The following is an 18,483-nucleotide window of genomic DNA, read 5'->3' on the forward strand; positions in this document are numbered from 1 at the left end:
ATTTTAATTCTTCATATTGTATATTACTGACAACACATTTTAAATTAAATTAAGCAGTCAAGCAGATGTCCCTCTGCCCTTACAATACAGCTGTTGCAATACAGTGATGAATGGTGATCTATATGTATGGTGGTATACAAACACATGTTTGACAGTGTTAGTCATACAAGATAATTAATAGCTCTATGTGTTATTGAACATTTCGGAAACAGATATTGTAGTTGGTTTATTATTTTGCTGTACACACAGCTAGGATGATTAAATGCACACAATTGGACAAGCATCACATTTTTCAAAATGCTTAATGTACTTACAATTGATAGTGTTTAATATGTTTTGAATGTGCACAATTATTAAAGACATTCGGAGGTATAAGTCTCCAGGTTTACATCTGGAGGAGTTGTTTAGTCGTGTCTGTCTGTGTATCCGTGTGTGCATCTGTCTGCAGCTAATCTCACATACCACTGGACCAGACCTCTCAAGTCTCACGCATTGACCGTGAGACACACGCATTTCAAGCAGTTCACACGCTCATATGCCACACCTGTCATTTCTCACGCTGAGTGATAGATCCCTCCGCACAGAAATGAATATATTATATACAGAATGTAATCCAGACATCCCAACTCTCCCACATATTGATAGTGGCTCCCTGACGCCCGCAAATGAGATCCAATCTCCTGGAATCTGGAGCGAGCGAGCAAGAGTGTATGGGTGCACCCACCGTTGTTGTGGCTGAAAAGCTGAAATCCATAGAAAGGTTTGGTCTAATTTTGAACTAGAGCATGTGCAGATTAATTCTACACCCAATATGTTATGATCCACTAAAGTTAAGCATGGTACAAGATTAATAAATTCCCATTTTTTTTGTTTATCCACCATCTTGTTTGTAAGGGAGCCAGGAGGGACAATTAAGTGAGATTCAGCTCTTCTCTGTTTAGGAGGGGAGAGGGAGGTAGGAAGGAGTTTTATTTTGTGTGATGTGTTTACCAAAAATGTTTATCCTTATTAAGTTTATACAGTTAGACAAACCTCGGAGGGCACTCAACTACAATACCATTGCATCTTAACCTTCCTCTAGTGTTAGGGTCGGCACCGACCCGTTTTTAGGTTTTAAATGCATAAAAGTACTACATAAATTTGTTAATTGCATCAAGACTTTTTGACTTTGTCAGGAACTTCTATTTAAACAAAATAAAATTTAAAAAATCAGTTTTACTAAATTATAAAATGCTCTGGTGAAAATTATGACCTTTGTGTTGTTAGGGTCAGTTTCGACCCAGTTATAATATAAGCTTGTAAAACAATAACAAGTGCCAAAACTGAAATCATAAACACACTATCAGCCAACAGCCCACAGCCAGATCTTCCTCCAACCACTTGAGCTTCAGTTAGTGGCTTCTCTCTTTGCCTGTTTGACCAAACAAACAAAGACGGACATGTCCAGGTATGTAAGGCCAATTCAGTATAGAGTCAGTGACTTGCAGAGTACACATCTCCAGTTCACAGCATGCAACAATGAGAAGAAGATTTACTGTAAGCCAAATTTTGGATTATATCTGTGCTGACAATGAGGCAGAGGACACACAGCAACATAGCGATACAGATGAGCAGGTTTCTGAGGTGGAAGATGATGTGGAGTATCAACCCGAAGACACAGACAAATCTGATCAGTCTGATGAGGAGGTCACCAGTGCTGAAGCTGCTCCCACTTCTGCTGAAACATTCACATCCAAAAGTGGCAACATCTGTTGGAGCTCAGTACTTCCTGACGTACATGGCAGGGCAGCTGCTGCAAATGTCATCAAAATGACCCCTGGGATCACAAGGTTGCTGTGACGAGAGTAAGTGACATCAAGACAGTGGACAACCTGGACAAGCTGAATGCCACCTAGAACTTGCCAGCGAATGACCAGGAGATGGCCAATGTTTGTGTTTTACAACATCCTCGATGTGTCTGCATACAATGCATTTGTGTTGTGGACCCACATTCACCAAGGGTGGAATTAAACCAAAAAAAAACCAAGCAGAGAATGTTTCTTGAGGAGCTAGGAAGTTCCCTTGGCAAGGCACACAGGGAGCAAAGGGAACGGGTGCTGTGAGACCCAGCCGCTGCAGCCTTGGTCAGACAACTGCAGAGCTCACCAAGCACTCCGTCCACGGCCACAGCAACGCGAAGAGCATCGGCGCCAGCATCCTCCTCAGCCAGCCCTGCCTCAACATCAACCACAACAGCCACAACCCCAGTGAGACCACCTGATTCTAAAAGAAAGAGGTGTCAGGTCTGCCCTAGCAATAAGGACAGAAAGATAAACATATTGTGCTTCACCTGCAAAAAATACTCTGCTTTTTTCCACAAATGCATCTAAAAATACACAAATACACATGCATGTTCTTGCACACAGTTTCTATGGTACTAGTACTTGATTTCTTTTGGTTTGATTTGCTTGATTGGTTGTTGTTTGCTTGCAAATCTACATGTTGTATAATTACTAGTTCTGCTTTTCATTTGCTATCTGTATTAGTTCTATTTTTGAAAAAAAAAGACTTGTTTTTTTGCCTTTTTCTTGAAGTAAATATATATGGGTCGAAATTGACCCGTAACACCATAGATGTTACTATAGTTAATAATATAAAAATTAAAAACTATATTTTTTTGAACATTTAAGAGATGTGTTCTAATACCCCTCTGTAATAGTCAGGTAACATAACAACCTTTTATTTATTTATATAATTCTTTTGAGGTTAATTTAACATTTTTTTTATATTGAAAATGAGGGGTATGCTGTCAAGAGAAAGGCCAAGGGGCCCACTAAAAAAATATTAAAACCAATCTTTTCATGGATAAGGAAGCCTAACAAGGTAAACAAGAGATAGGAAACAAATTGGATGATAAATAATTGTTTTTAGGGTATTTTATGGCTGATTTAAGACATGGGTCAAAACCGACCCGTTAACATAAGAGATGGTAGCAGAAAGCTAACACAAGAGGAAGGTTAAACCTCATGTGTCCCCAGACACACCTGGTGGATCTATACATTCTATTAACTGCAGTTCTCTAGTTTGAAAAGTGCAGACGGTTTGAAACAATGTCTTTTTTTCACAAGTAGTAAATTAATATGTCAATCTAAATGTAGAGCACTGACTATAGTAACAGAGATTATGATTTGTCTATTGTGTGGCCAACATATCATGAGTGACATGCCATAATGACATTCTATCTAGCAACACCCTCTGACCCAAAAGCCTGCCATGCAGTGTGAATGTATGCAATGGGATGAATATATCTTGAGATATTAACATTTACTGTCTTCTTGTACAACTATATGTACATGTTTTCCCCACTAGTAGTGTATATCTCACTATTGTCATCTTGTGGAGATGGTACAGAGTATATCTAAGGGCAATGACTAGCACTGTACAATATGTTGGTTAATTATGAATACTCAAAGAATTAGCAGAAAGCATAGTGCGAACTATAATAAATTGGAAGTAAAGCCCCAAAGTGCCACTTAGGCCAGCAATTATCATGCCAGTCCCCAGGTAATGGTAATGGAGCTAATGCCCTGTGCTGAACACTCTGAACGCAAACCGTTTGTTTTACAGTTCCGGAAAGCTTTAGGCTAAAATCTCCTGTAACATATGAACTGGCTCATTACAATTCCTTTTTGCTATTGGCTAAGTTTTCACTCTGGCACTGCTAACCAAGCTCAAAACGCCTAAAAATGTGCTCTAATACAGTGCTTGACCAAATTTGCTCAGATGTACTCAACCCTGAAGAAAATAGAGTGGGTGAGAAGGAAACCAAGTGGGTGTGTGCAGGAATTGTTCTATGAAAATAGAGGTGGAAGGAGAGCAAAAGAGAAAGAGAGAGAGTCAGACAGACAGAGGGAGGAGGGGTGGCAGATGGTGACATGTTGATTTATGAGCCGCAGGGCTTTTCATTAACCATACTGAGTTTTACTGAAACAGAGAGGAGGAGAGAAAGATAGAGAGAAAGCAAGGTGGAGAGAAGAAGTGAGAGAGAGAGAGAGAGAGAGAGAGTGACAGAGAGAGAGAGAGAGTGAGAGAGAGAGAGAGAGAGAGAGAGAGAGAGAGAGAGAGAGAGAGAGAGAGAGACAACAAGATGCAAAATTGGAGGACACTGACAGAGAAAATAGGATGTATGTGGGGAGGGTGAAACAGGAAAAAAAGATGCAGTTGAGGGGAGTTATGCTACAGATACTGTGATACCTCTCCTCTTTTTAACCTTTGCCCTGTTTTTCACTGTTCATACCAATGTCTTTCTATTTTTTCTATCATTGTGCTTTCCATCACCTGCTTTCTAACATACTGTAGTTCCTACGTTAGTTTCATGTAGCAATGCCTCCCCTGACTGGCAGTGCTAACAGAGATAGATTATTGCATTGCCTTATCCCCTTTTCTTTTGCATTCTTGCCACCTGCAGATCTGTCACCACCAATCTATGGACATGACCCAAGCTGGCAAATATAAGATCAGTTCACATTTATATCCCAGATGTGAGGTAGTGTTATGGAAACATGGCACTTCAGAGTACTAATTCTCCCCTTCAAACTGTAAATGTAGACTCTACTACCAAAACTGTCACTTCTCTTCTGTTCATGTTGAGCTGCATTCAGAGATTTTTGACCATTATCCGAAAGAAATTTGACTCTAAAACTCTTATTCCAACAAGAAATACTCAAACAAAAACCTACTAGAAAATCCTCACCTGCTGTGCTTGCCCTTACAACTGTTACAGTGGTCTACCCAGTTTCAAAAACATGTTAAAAAACACATGAAAACATACCCTCACACTAGTGCAGAATACTCTGCTATCCATCTACTCAGTATGCTGCAAACAATAGTTTCACTAAAACTACACAGCTTACTTTAGTCGCTAGCACAGTGTGCTGTTTACCTTTGTACAAGCATCTGTACACAACTGCTAACTGAGCTGCTGATGAAAAGAAAAAAATACTACACAACATGAGTATTTGGAAGTCATGGATAGACAGTAGACAAGTGAAGATGCTGCAGGAGAGATTTGTGTGCATCTCCTCTTCATTTAGGCATTAGTAACACTGTGTCAATGTTCATTTGTTTGATGTTGAAATCTGCTCAGCTTTCATGTGTTTCCAAGTTGCAAAGGTTTTTGAGGCAGCCATTAAATCCACCGTCAGTATACTTGTCTCCTAGCACTTATTTTAAATGAATGACTTTCAGTTGTTTTTTTCTGCCTGTGTGAGTCTACAGTAACAGACTAGTGATAATAATGCAAACCCTAAGGAGCATAACTGTAAGGAAACCAGAAATAGAGATTGAGTCTAACAAGAAGGCTATTTCGCCAACATCTTCAGCAGTTTCATAATTCTCACATTTCGGAAAGTGGAAAAGGGTCAACAATGAAAAGGAAAGCTCAGTTCTGCAATTTTTACGCAGTCAAGTGATGACTTTATGTTGTTGTAAATCTAACCTTTTCTGTCGCTTTCCTCTTCTTATTCTACTTCCATTTTCACCTCCACTAATATGCATGACAGTGTCTCAAACCAAGTTACACACAGATATTTACGTGCTATTTTTAACTGTTAAACAACAGTAGAGAACATGTATATCGAGGATCTTTTCCTAATGATTTCTGAGGAAAAACACACTATTATTTGTTAATGGTTTCCTCTCTTAAAACGAATCCACTTTAGCAGCATGACTTTTAAAAATGTAAGCAAAAAAATGTGACACTTATCACAGCTGGATACATCCTCAACTGTGAATTAGTTACTATTTATTTTTCATAGATTGCTGCAATATCCCCTCCACCAAGGCACTAATTAAAGTGATACTCAAATCTACAGGTGAGAGACAAGGGCTAAACCACAAAAATCAAAGTAACAACACACTTACCACATTGATTTTAATCATGGCAAGCAATATTTCATGTAAGGTAAGCATTTATGTACTCTCTGGAATTGATGCATAAAAATCTTTGAACAATATTTCAGAAATGTTTGAACACACAAAAGAGAGGCTCTATCAGTTCCACTGGCTGTCCCTTAAACTCATCTGTGACCTCAGCAGCTTTCATGTGATATTTGGTGCTCTATCTTTGTGGCTCTTTACAAGGTCCATGTTGGCTCAAAGCCTTGCTTGTCTCTCTGTGGCATTTTGGTGATCCATTGTGCAAAAGAATGCAATTTTTGTTTCAAGACTTTTTAAAGACATTTTGTGCCATCCTTTCTTTTCAGATCAGGTCAGCAGTGCATTGCACACACACGCTCTGTGATATTCTTATCACATTAATTGGTAGACATAAACCCACATAAACCTCTACAAAACCACAAAAATCCTCATTACTCATGTTTTTATTCATGTTCTGTGGTTATGCTCCTGTGTTTCGATTGACAGGTCAATGATGGAGAGAACAGCTCATCTCGTCTCCTTGGCAACTTCACGTATGATAGCATGATGGGTCATGTCATCAATAGTACGTCCAATCACTTGTGGCTGGAGTTCAACAGCAACGCCTCTGGAACCAGTCAGGGTTTTCGCCTCACATACACAAGTGAGTTAAGAAATTAATTTAAGAAATATTAACTGAATGATGATCAGATCAAAAACTGGGCAACAATATATATGACATTGTTTTTTCTGCTGTATTTGCTTTTATAGCCATGATTTGTGGTGCTTTAGAGTTTGTTCAAGTTTCCCTAAAGAAGGAAACACTTTCAGTTATTTCCTACATTTTAGAAGCTCACCATGAAAGATCCTTGTAAGAAGATGTTTTTAATTGAAAATTAGTGTGGTAGTTATTGTGCAAGTGTGCCTTGATGGATATATCCTGCATCTGCCCTGTGCTACAGTCAAGTGATTCTTGGCACAGCAGAACAAAGTAGATGTCATGTACTACAAAACTCTGGAGACTAGTCTTTCTCAGTCAGCAAATTATCTAGCTATTTCTTTCACTTCTGACAGCTGAAAAAGAGAACTACACCCAGATTTCCAAGGAATTTCTCTTTACGGTGGAGCCCAAAGTGCAAGAGTAGTTAACAAAAGAAAAAACAAACATAAAATGAAATTGAGTATATGAATGCTTAAAACACACGTGTATGCTCTTTCTCTCACATGCGCTTATACACGTCTTAATGGCTCTAAAGAGAGTCTGTTAAGAAGCCAAGACCAGCTGCTGTGTAAGTCAATGAGGCTATTAGAAGAACATTTATCTGTAAGTCATTAAAAGAAGGGGAGAAATTGACACACCTGGAGAGGAAGAGCGGCTGGATAAAGGGGCAAATGGATGAAGGCAGATGGATACTAGATGGATGCTCTGTATGTCAGTGAAACCATTAGACAGCCGTTAATCTGCAAGTCGTTAAATTGGAGAAGGTGACACCTTCTGCAAAGTTCTGCTACAGTGGACCAGCTGATGGATAGAGACGAGAGATTGATAGAAAGTTTAAACGGGTGAAAGGAGGGAAAAGCAACTGATTGAGAAGGGCAGCTATATATTCTTAAGCAGGTCAGAGACTGAGTAAAACAGCTTTGATAGTACACAATGACTGAGGCTGATTTCAAACATCTAATCAAGATGTTAACTATGAAACACTGACAGGAGTGAGACACATCTGTTAACTGAACTGGATAAAGGATGGTGCATGGATGATTAGACATGTAAAAGCTGCTCTACAAGGCTTTATGGAAGAGTGAATTGCAATTGGACAATGAGTGCACTTTGACTTTACATCCTAATTCTATACAGATGATAGATAACAGGTGTAGTTTTACATATAATCTCATCACTCTTTACAGGCAAACTCTCAATTAAATATGAAACAATAGTGTATCACAAGGAGGCAATATTGTTGAAAAAATGTATCAGTTAATTACACACCATACATTGTTGCTTACATAACAACTGGAGGTTTCTTATCTGTCAAGACATTAAAGTATTACTTGAGGAAAAAAATATTGTCTGTCCTAAAAAGTGGGAAACTTTCTGGTTTTCTGTTTTCTACAAAACATACAATGTTGAAACTTAAATCCCCCCTTATTGCATGCTTGCTCAACTGTACAGTATATTTGTATTCGTGCTTGATATGAAATGATCATTTTATGTTTTTCCAATACACATACAGGAGCCAAATTTTTAATCTATAAATATAGCCACTTTTGCTGCTCACTACACATCAATCTATCTTTTAAAAAAAGGAGAAGCCCCTACATTTTTTATGTATCAGAGAAACAAGCATATGGGTAGAATTTGTAGAAATGTCTGCTAGCTTTCACTTCAGCTGTCACATACCCAATGTTCCAACTTTTACAGTGAGTGGAAGAAGAAGAATAGGGTGGTACTCCTGTCTCTTAATCAACCTGTTCATTTATAAAAAAGTTGACTTAACTGTATGGAGAAAATGACCTAATCTGTATGTGTGTGTGTTTGTTTGTTTGTTTGTTTGTGTGTGTGTCTTTCTCTCTATGTTTTTCTGTTTGTAGGTTTTGATCTGGTACGCTGTGAGGAACCAGGTGTCCCTAGTTATGGCTATAAGATCCAGGACGACGGTCACTATGCCAACACTTTTGTCCTTTACTCCTGCAACCCTGGATACAGTCTCCATGGCAGCAGTACACTGACCTGTCTAAGCGGGGACAGACGTGTCTGGGACAAACCACTTCCTTCCTGTTTTGGTTAGTATGTATGCACTAGCATACATCATTAAATTACAACAAATAATCTGAAATATTAATCTGGATGTTTTTTTAACACTTCAATAAGAAAGCTGGGAAGAGCAGCACTCAAAGCAACTTGGTAGGGGTGTAACGGTGCAGGTATTTGTCCCGAAACATCACGGTATAGATATTACAGTTCAGTGCATGCAGTCGTATGAAGAATACGCTCCATGACCCCATGATAATTACTGTCAAAATAGTTTAATAATCCACTTCCTCTGACATACGAAATAATAATTCTAGAGCGTGAGTTCCACCCGGGTCATTTTGGCAATGCACCTTTTACCTATAGCATGCTCATGGTTATATGCTAGCCAGCTTAGTCAAGGTAGCATGGTTATCCTGGTTAGCTTGTAGTGTTGCTGCAGTCAGAATGACAAACGAGAGACTCATAACACTGACCGAGTGCAAAAAACTATCATTAAAATATGCTCTGTGCTCTCCGCAGTGAAACGATACTGTGTCTCCCCGTAGTGTTTTAGCTGCTGAAGCTGGATCTAGTTTCAACTACTTTATATACAATTAGAGCATATAAACGCTTTTCCTATTCCACTGCAGCACAACTAAATTGTTGCAGAAATAGTTTTGCCTCAATGAGCCATTATGGATGTTTACATTTTGCAAAGCAAAAGACCTAATGTTAGTTTCTAACTTTCTTGTTTTTCTGCTGTACTGAAAATATGCCGACCTGTAAACCCAAAACCAAGGTACATACTGAACCATGAATTTTATATACCATTACACCCCTACTACTCTTGTTTCTAAGCTCAGCAAGAGCATAATGAGTCACAAGATAGAGGGTTTCTTTAAGTGATTTAATCAGCACAGGTGAATTCTTTGAAAAGAGGTCTTGGTATACAGTCTATGGGAATGATTCAACACTCAAATATTTGTAGTAGCACCAATGCCTCAGTGTGTAAAAACAACCCTTGCTGATATATCAGCCTGTGCACAAGACTTATGGGCATGAGACTTTAGTGCACCAGGCTTCTGTGTATTTTAAGGATAGCATGGTTAAGGTGCAAAAATAGGTAATGACTTTTTGAATTGAACTTTGATAAATTTATAATGTAGACCAGACGGCTTTCTTGTACCCTGAAGTTGGCACCGTAGCCTTAGCTTTCTGTTCTATTCTCAGCATAACAATAAATAGAATATTCTATCAGGGGTGACTTTTTTCAGATGCCAGAAAGTGGTGTGATGTAAAAAACAATATTGAGGGCTCCCATGGGTGCTGAAAATCCTTGAAAAACTCTTGAATTTTAATGTGGTACTTTCAAGGTTTGAAAAGTGCTTGGACTCTGAATAAAGTGCTTGAAACTGATTGAAACCGTAATTATATAACTTTCATAGTAAATTGTTGGGTCAATGATAAATGCTGAAACTTGAAACTTTGTTGTTTTTTCTTTTTAATTTGTCTCCCTTCTGTTGAGTGCTCTCACTAACATATTTTTATTTATAGCACAATAACATGATTTAATGTGATGAAGAAGTGATCATTTTTAGTATGCATATAAAAGTATGAAAATGCACCCTGGAACGCTTGAAAAGTCTTACAATTTGATTTAAGAAAAGGTGTAAGAACCCTGAATATTGGATCATCTAAAATTGTTGCTTCTTAAATAAGTAAAAGTTGACATAGACCTGCAAACAGGTATCACGCCATTTAAGGGCAGCATGACCAGATTCGTTCCAGATACCGGACAGCACAAACTAATACACTTTTCTATTACAACCCAGGAACGATGGTTGCATCCTCACATGCCTTCAAAAGTAATTTTCCTTGCCTGTGTGCTTGTATGTCAATGATAAATTCAAAGTAGTAAAATTAATTCCACCTGGAGAAATTAAACTTTAGTTAGTTTAGTGCACCCATATATCAACTGACAGGATGGCTAATTATGATAAAATGTATTCCCGGAATAGAAGTCAGATTTTAGATTATGCAATTTTATCCGCAACAGAGAATTACAGAGTGATGACAAAAGTAACAATTTATCACGAACTGCAATAATATTAAACTCCAGCCATGCATACGGCTGGTTAAAATACTAACATAGTTTGATTCTTACTGAAACACATTGAACAAAAGAGACATCAAAACAAGTGTTTAGTTTGTATGTATCAAACAACACAACATCAAGAACATTATTATAAAGCTTTGACAAAGTGTATGAATATTGTCAGAAAGTATATTGAATATTCATCCTGTGTGACAGGTGATGTACACTCCAGAAGTATTAGGTGCTCTTTCATCCTTCCTGACCTCCATAGACAATATGCAATACCTGGACATCCATCATAGACATGTGCAAGAGGTCAGAATCTTGTACCAACAAAGTCATCCATGTGACATGGGTGATGCAAGCAATCTGATAAAGGAGCCTGACACCCAGCTGTCATCACATCTCCTTTTTATCTTCTTGCCTAACTGTGATTGTGTATGCTATCAGTGGCAATCAGACTGTTCGGTCTCATTCTCGGGTGGGACATTTTCTAAAAGGGGCTCTGCATTTGTGACCCTGCATGAGGTGCATATGCCTTAATGGGACTTGCCTGTCTGCCTAGAGATATTGTTTTCACCAGCATTTGAACCCAAGACTGACCTGTCGCTGTTGCTGTCTAGAAAAGACTTCTTGTCTCCTCACTATTGCATTCATGAAGCAATTTGGTGAACTTCATGCCTTGTCTACTGCCAGGGAGTGTATTAAATCAAAGTTTGAACAGGTCTAGTCTGACCTTGTGGCCCAGTCCCTTATTTTCCTCCTTAGGGGTTTTTCAGTTTTCACATCAATCAGCCTCGATTCAACAGTTCTCACCCTGCAACCAAAGGTGGAGAAGCTGTAACCGAATGTCTGCATTCTGTGTCTACTTTGGACATAATCATTGAGTTACAAATGTAACTACATTTCTATGCATTTAGGAGTTAACTGTCACGACAGTCTTGACATGACAATTCTAGGGTAGGAGATAGGAGATAACTGTTGGGTGTCTCTTTAATCACCCAGGTCACACTCCTGACTGTGTTGGTATAAGGTCTCAAACTCCTGTGCATGCACGTGATGGATAGTGAGGTATTACAGTATGCCTCATGCAGTCATCCAGACTTTATAGAACTGTAGTAACTGTAGTAAATTTTTTTTTTTTTTCTCATTTGGCATGTGTAGAATATATTTGAATATTTCCAAGGTAGTGAGGTAGATAAGCTACCAGAGGGCAGATTTAGCTTCAGTTTGCACTTGGCAGCTCTTAATTAGGTTGGAGAGGAGTGTGCCAAACGATTCAGGTGCTTTGACATAGTGTTTTTTTGTTTTGTTTTTTGTTGTTGTTGTTTTGTTTTGTTTTTTGCTTATGGACCTGTGAAAGTTGTTTTGTGTTTTAACAACAGCATGTGCAGCTGGCCATTCAGACTGCTTATTATCAATGAGCAACCACCAGTGAAGCATGAATACGATGTTTGTTTGTTTGTATTGTTCCTAGCTAGCTTGGAAATCCCTAAAGCAAATTCGCAATTTTTGAAGTCCGTAATTCCTGCTTCTCTATAAATTTTTTGTGGCTTTGCATATTTTACATATTAAAGCACTTCCCCTGTAAGTAGTTCTACCTCGTTGGGTAAATGTGGACACTTGGCACATGTTAATGTGCAATTCTGTGCTGCAGAGCCGAACCTTGTGTCTCTCTAACCTGCAAGCGCACCTGAGCTCTGAGGTGGGACATGACCTGACATGGTTGCTAATGGCAACTACAAAGAATGTGGGCTGAATGTATTTATGTGGGTGTGAATGAGAATGAATATGCGTTTTTGAGAAGATGTATTTAAATGTCTGTGTGTGTGTGTGTGTGTGTCCGTATATACCTCTGCAGACAATCATTAATTTTTAGCTGCTATGCCTTATTTCAGGTAAGCCAGCAACCAGGAGAATACTTGCTGGCAGCGCCTTGGGCTAACTACCTCTACAGATACCTTTGTATCTTTCTCCTTTGTCTGTCTGTTGGGGCATTTGTCTTTATACCTCTCTGCCTGTCTCCTTCCCTGTCTGTATGGCTCGGTCCCATATCTGTGTGTACTAGCATGGAGATGAGGAGATGGCTTTGCCTGGAGCTATTTCTATACCCTCTTTCACTCTCTCTCCTATATTGAGTCAAACTGAGTGGTGGTCTACTTCCTTGAGACTCAGTTTGTCATTTTCTCTCTTTCTCTATTCATACAGTACACCTGTCTGTCTTCTTCTCTATATGTGCGTGCCTGTCATTCGTTATTTTTCTGTCACGGGAAATTGTAGTTGTCATTGGCCCTAGCTTACTAAATCTTTTTCTTACTAAATCTCTTTTTTTTGTGCATCTGTGCTTCTTCCACTCTCTACATGACTTTCATTATAAAACATAGTGTAGTAGTTGCCTTTTCTCCTGTGTTTTCTATCACCAGGGACTGAAACAACAGATTATAGTGTGTGTGTGTGTGTGTGTGTGTGTGTGTGTGTGTGTGTGTGTGTGTGTGTGTGTGTGTGTGTGTGTGTGTGTGTGTGTGTGTGCGTGTGTGTGCATGCGTGTGCATGCGTGTCTTTGATTGTGTTACTGAATAAGTGTTTTCATGTATGTTTCCGGCCTAACTGCTACTGCCTTTGTGTTTGTGTTGAGGATGAGGATGTGTATTTGTGGACATTTTGCCTGGGGTAGTGCAATAGCAGTAGGTTGTCATTGTATTGTAGATTGCAGAGCTGTGTTAATGGTTTGCTCTTAACTCTCACAAACACACAATGCAGACACAGATATAAAGCCTTTTCTATACGGAACTGTTCTCTCATCAGCAGCGATCTGCTGGCTCAGTGGGTTAACATGTGCCCCATGTACTACCATGATGAGTTCAAATATGCTTGTAGCCCTTTTCCTCTATTTGTTGCTAACTTTCCTGCTCTTCACTACTGAAAACAATATAAAATAACACAAAAAAGACAATTATCTCTTGTGTATTAAACTGCTTTTTTTCTTCTTGAACTCTCAACAGTATAGGAAGATCCTTAAGGGAAAACAGTCATCAAAGTCATTCACCAACCTTGAAGCTGTATAGCAAGAACTTGGATAATTCAAGGTTGATTTAATGATTCAAGCCTTACTTAACCGTTTCTCATTTAACTCAACCTTCACACCTCAGAGTAATTTAGTAGAGGGAGAGAATAAAGAGATGAATAGAAATATAATAGGACTGGAAAGAAGACCAGGACAATTTGATACCAAGAATCTAGTATTTAGAGACTCAGTGTAAAAAGAATGGATCACACAAACAACAACACAAAAAAAAAATCTACTGAATTGTAGCACCTTTTACAAATCAATATGCTAAATACTGTTGTTAGTGTCATTAACAGCGATAGCTTCAGATTCACTGTCATTGCCGGTGAATTTGTGTAATTTGTAGGAACTATTTGGCCTGTATTTAATTATCTTCTAAAAAAAAAAAATATTATAAAAGACTAATATGATGACTCATATTCTTCAACACATTTCAAATGTCTTTTTGATTGAGAAGAATACAGTTTATGGCTGAGAGGACTATAAGTTACCAGTCACATTCACAGTATGTCAACCTCCTGACATTCATTAAGTGGGGATGTAAGGTATACCCACGCTCCATATTACAAGTGAAAGCAATAAACACTAATAGTTGTAAATCAGGTAAAATTGTATCAAGGACATACACAATTTTTTTTTCCAGTGATGGTTGGTAAACCCTTTGTCTTATGTCCTCTTAGCGGAGTGTGGAGGTCACATAACCGGAGCAGTGTCTGGACGGATTCTGTCTCCAGGATACCCTGCTCCATATGACAACAACCTCCACTGTACCTGGACTATAGAGGCTGATACTGGCAAGACTATCAGGTAAAGGAATAAGCAGTTGGATATATGCTGTGGCCACTGTGATTATGATGCCCGCACTTATCTGATTGAGTTATGGTTTCGCATCAAAGAAAAAAAGCCATGAAATGTTTGATAAAGAGATACACATGTATCTGCAGAATTGCAAATAGTTAATAGGAGCAATAATAGCAGTGGGTTAATACTAAATTAACAGATCCTGTTATTGTTTTAACAATCTATAATACAGAGTGTTATGCAGTATGGAATTGGTGCATGGTATAGTTGTCTCTCTGTTCAGCTTAAAGCTCGACTGTTCGGATTGCTACATATTTACTTTAAGATTGTCATTCAAATGCTTGAGTCAAGTTTTCAAGATTCATATACTTGTTGTCTCTGATAGCTAATATTCATCAGACCCCTTTCATATTCCTTTTTGAAGAATATCAGCTTTTGCCATCAAACAGGAGTCCCACAAACTCAACTGAGTAGGCATCAGTGCTCCTGTGTGGAGCAATAAATATGTCAATATTTATTTGTGCATCTTGGGATGCAAGACACATTTCAGACACTGATTATAAAGTGAAATCAAATGAAATTAAATGATACAGGATGATTCCTTTATAATAACAACCTTTACTCCACATGAACTATAGAACGCTCACAAAACTGTCAGGTAATAATATATTCAGTAATTATAGATAAATGTTCTCTGTCAAAGACACTGCTGTGTCGGAGAGTACACCACATTAGTCATTATGCCAGCATCGTGTTTCCCAACACATTGTGGCTACTGCTGACATCTGTGTGTGTGTGTGTGTGTGTGTGTGCTAGTTTGAGCTGTCTATTCTCAGCTCCACTTCATTGGATTTGATACTGGACATGAGTTTATGGTAAACCTGTCAAATAAAGAACTGTTGTTAACGTTTGTATTGGATCTCTGTGCTTCTTTGTGGTTTTTTTTATTTTTTTTAATCTCAGCCTCCACTTCATCGTCTTTGACACTGAGGTTGGCCATGATATCCTGAGAGTTTGGGATGGTCCATCTGGGCCCTCGGACGGAGGGATCCTGTTGAAAGAGTGGTCCGGTCCGGCCTTACCTGAAGATATTCACTCGACTTTCAACATACTCACACTGCAGTTTGATTCTGATTACTTCATCAGCAAGCAAGGATTTTCTATACAGTTCTCAAGTAAGTAGCCTTATCTATTAATCATAAATGTTATAATAGGGAATTCACATGGAATTCAGTCATATACTGTGCTATGATTCTGCAAACTCACTGATTTGGGTGGTCTGCCCCACAATATCCCCCAGATCCATTTATGAAGAAAAAACAATTTATAAACTAGCAATTAAATTATCTAATTAACAAACTCAGCACTCATCACACATATAGTTTCTTAGTTATATAAACTTCATTTATATTGGCTATTAGGGAATTAATTTCGTATTAATACTGCATTTAACAGGATTTCTGAAAAACCTTCAGCCAAAGAATCGAATGACGGATTTATTATTTCACCCTGGGACCCAAACTCACTAAGTACTGAATGGGGCCACCACCACCAGAGACCTGCGGCACAGTTTTGCTTGTAACCCAGTGTTTAGGAAATCAGGAGGTGCACTAATGAAACCATGAGCGCTGCTTATTATCATGCAAGTTAGATATTTAACAGCATCACAAAATCCTTCTTTGAGAGACAGTAAATCAGTAAAACGGATTAGTAGCAGTCTCAGAAATTGGGAAATGTTGTTTTTAGCATGTTGAAGGGTTTGTTTAATGATTTTATCTGTGTGACCATCAAATGATTGTGATGTGCCAAATTATACCTAATATTTTGAAATATTTAAAAATCTAAAGTATCAGTCAAAAGGTTGGACACACCTTCCCATTTACTTAATGAGAAATTAATTATTTAGTCTAATTTACTTAATTTACTTATTTTTAATTAATAATTATTAATCCAGTAAATGTGTACTTTCTAAGAAGATTTTAGTTTTTCTTAAAAAAGGGCAACACGCAAGATAACTGTGCCATTAGGTGCAGGGATGGCCATTGCTGTTTGAGCCACTGGACCCATAAATGTCTCTGCACCATCCTATTAGAATCATTGACCAAAGTCACTGCAATCCACTGTTGCAGCAAAATCAATCAGAGGCACACTGAGTAAGAAAACGTTGGAAGCGGGAGACCTTCTTACCCTAACAGCTGCTTTTTCACATCAGCTAACTCACAGACACACACACCCTGTGTTGGTTCATGCACATGGCCATTTAATTACCAACCCAATTCCTTCACAAACCCTGCATCCCTACTTGCTCTGTGTTCACACATACACATGCTCCAGCGCACACAGTTGTTGGAACATTAAGATATGTATTTTTCTTGTCATAAATATTTACATCCAGGCCTCTCTTTCTCTTTCTATCTCTCCCTCACACTCATACATTTGCGTTTTCCCCCCCATTCTTCTCATATATAAAACAATAAATATTTGCACTCACTAACATGCTAATCAAAACACTCTTATTCCATTACTATGGTAATGACACCCTATATTTACCTCTGTGCTGATTTACTAAAGCAAAGGTAGTATTTACCACTACACTCATTTATTTAAAGCAAGCTTTGTAGATTTATTAAGAGAGGGATTTTTAGGAGTGATGCAACTACAAGTTTAATTATTTTTTGTCTCTTGTTGTCCTTTCTCGTTTCTCTCTGTGCCCTTGATAGAATGAACACTGTTTGTACTGGAAATATATAATAAACATGATGTTATAACACTATGTTTGGACATACAACAGCCATTGGAATATTTATGCAAATTATAATTTATAAGACTGGCTTCCACGCACACATTCTCTAATGTTATCTATTATTTTGGCCAAGATTTGATCTATAATTTTCACTGAATCTGGAGCTCCATGACTAATTTATGAGTCTACTGTATAATGAGAGTTCAAGCAGTGGCAAATGCTGGCTTGCCTATCCCTTGGCAGATGATGTAGCTCGCTGGTTCCCAGCCTTTTCTGCTTGTGACCCCTTAAAATGAAGCCATCACTTCTGGCGACCAACTGTTGCATATGTTTATGGTTTACAAGCAAATAGATCAGAAGGTAAAGGAACTGCTTGAATACTTTTTAGAAGCCTAATGACAAAGAGGTGACAGTATGCTTTAAATTACAACAAAAAGGGCAAAGGTTACAGAAACTGAAAACAACATGTATTTTTATTGCTTTCCCATTTTGTTAATTGTCTCATGATCTTTTAGATTTATCCTTACCAGACCCTGGGTTGGGAACCACTGACATAGATAATTCAACAAAATAATATTTAAATTTGGTCAGATTATTTATTCTACACATATTGCATATTGCAGCAATTTTGATCAAAATCATTTATATTTACAAAGGTATGTCAATATCTGTCTCTGTTTGTGTTTTTCCACCCTCTAGCCACTACAGCAACGACCTGTAATGACCCAGGCATCCCTGTGAATGGTTCTCGATATGGAGACAGTAAGGAGCCTGGTGACAGTATGACATTCCAGTGTGATCCTGGCTACCAACTCCAGGGCCAGGACACCATCACATGTGTACGGATGGATAACAGGTTCTACTGGCAACCTGACCCTCCAACATGTATAGGTAGGTTTACATTATTTTGTGTATGCACTGACTGCCAAACTGAGATTAAATAAAAATATGAGATAGAATACAATGTAGTGGCCTGAAAATAGGCATTAAAAGTTAGACTAATCAAAAAATGTGGAGAAAATATAAAAAAGCCACAAGATAAAGATTTTCAAATGCTGTCCATCAGACACCAACACTTTCTCCACTTTTTCTAAGGAATACATCCCAGAACGGACAAAACCTCTGGAGATGGAATGATTCACAGTTGC

At 38.3% G+C, this 18,483-nt stretch overlaps 1 protein-coding gene across 1 annotated transcript in view; it reads left to right on the forward strand.

The window, feature by feature from the left end:
• Window positions 1–18,483, forward strand: part of LOC133989379 (CUB and sushi domain-containing protein 1-like) — a 356,447-nt gene that overhangs the window by 244,302 nt on the left and 93,662 nt on the right. The window contains exons 25-29 of the mRNA XM_062428141.1: window positions 6,403–6,559; window positions 8,488–8,679; window positions 14,472–14,598; window positions 15,556–15,767; window positions 18,035–18,226. Coding sequence (XP_062284125.1) covers window positions 6,403–6,559; window positions 8,488–8,679; window positions 14,472–14,598; window positions 15,556–15,767; window positions 18,035–18,226 — 880 coding nt within the window. The remainder of the gene's footprint in view (window positions 1–6,402; window positions 6,560–8,487; window positions 8,680–14,471; window positions 14,599–15,555; window positions 15,768–18,034; window positions 18,227–18,483) is intronic.

Source organism: Scomber scombrus, chromosome 1 (assembly GCF_963691925.1).
Source record: "Scomber scombrus chromosome 1, fScoSco1.1, whole genome shotgun sequence".
In the NCBI taxonomy this organism is placed as follows: domain Eukaryota; kingdom Metazoa; phylum Chordata; class Actinopteri; order Scombriformes; family Scombridae; genus Scomber; species Scomber scombrus.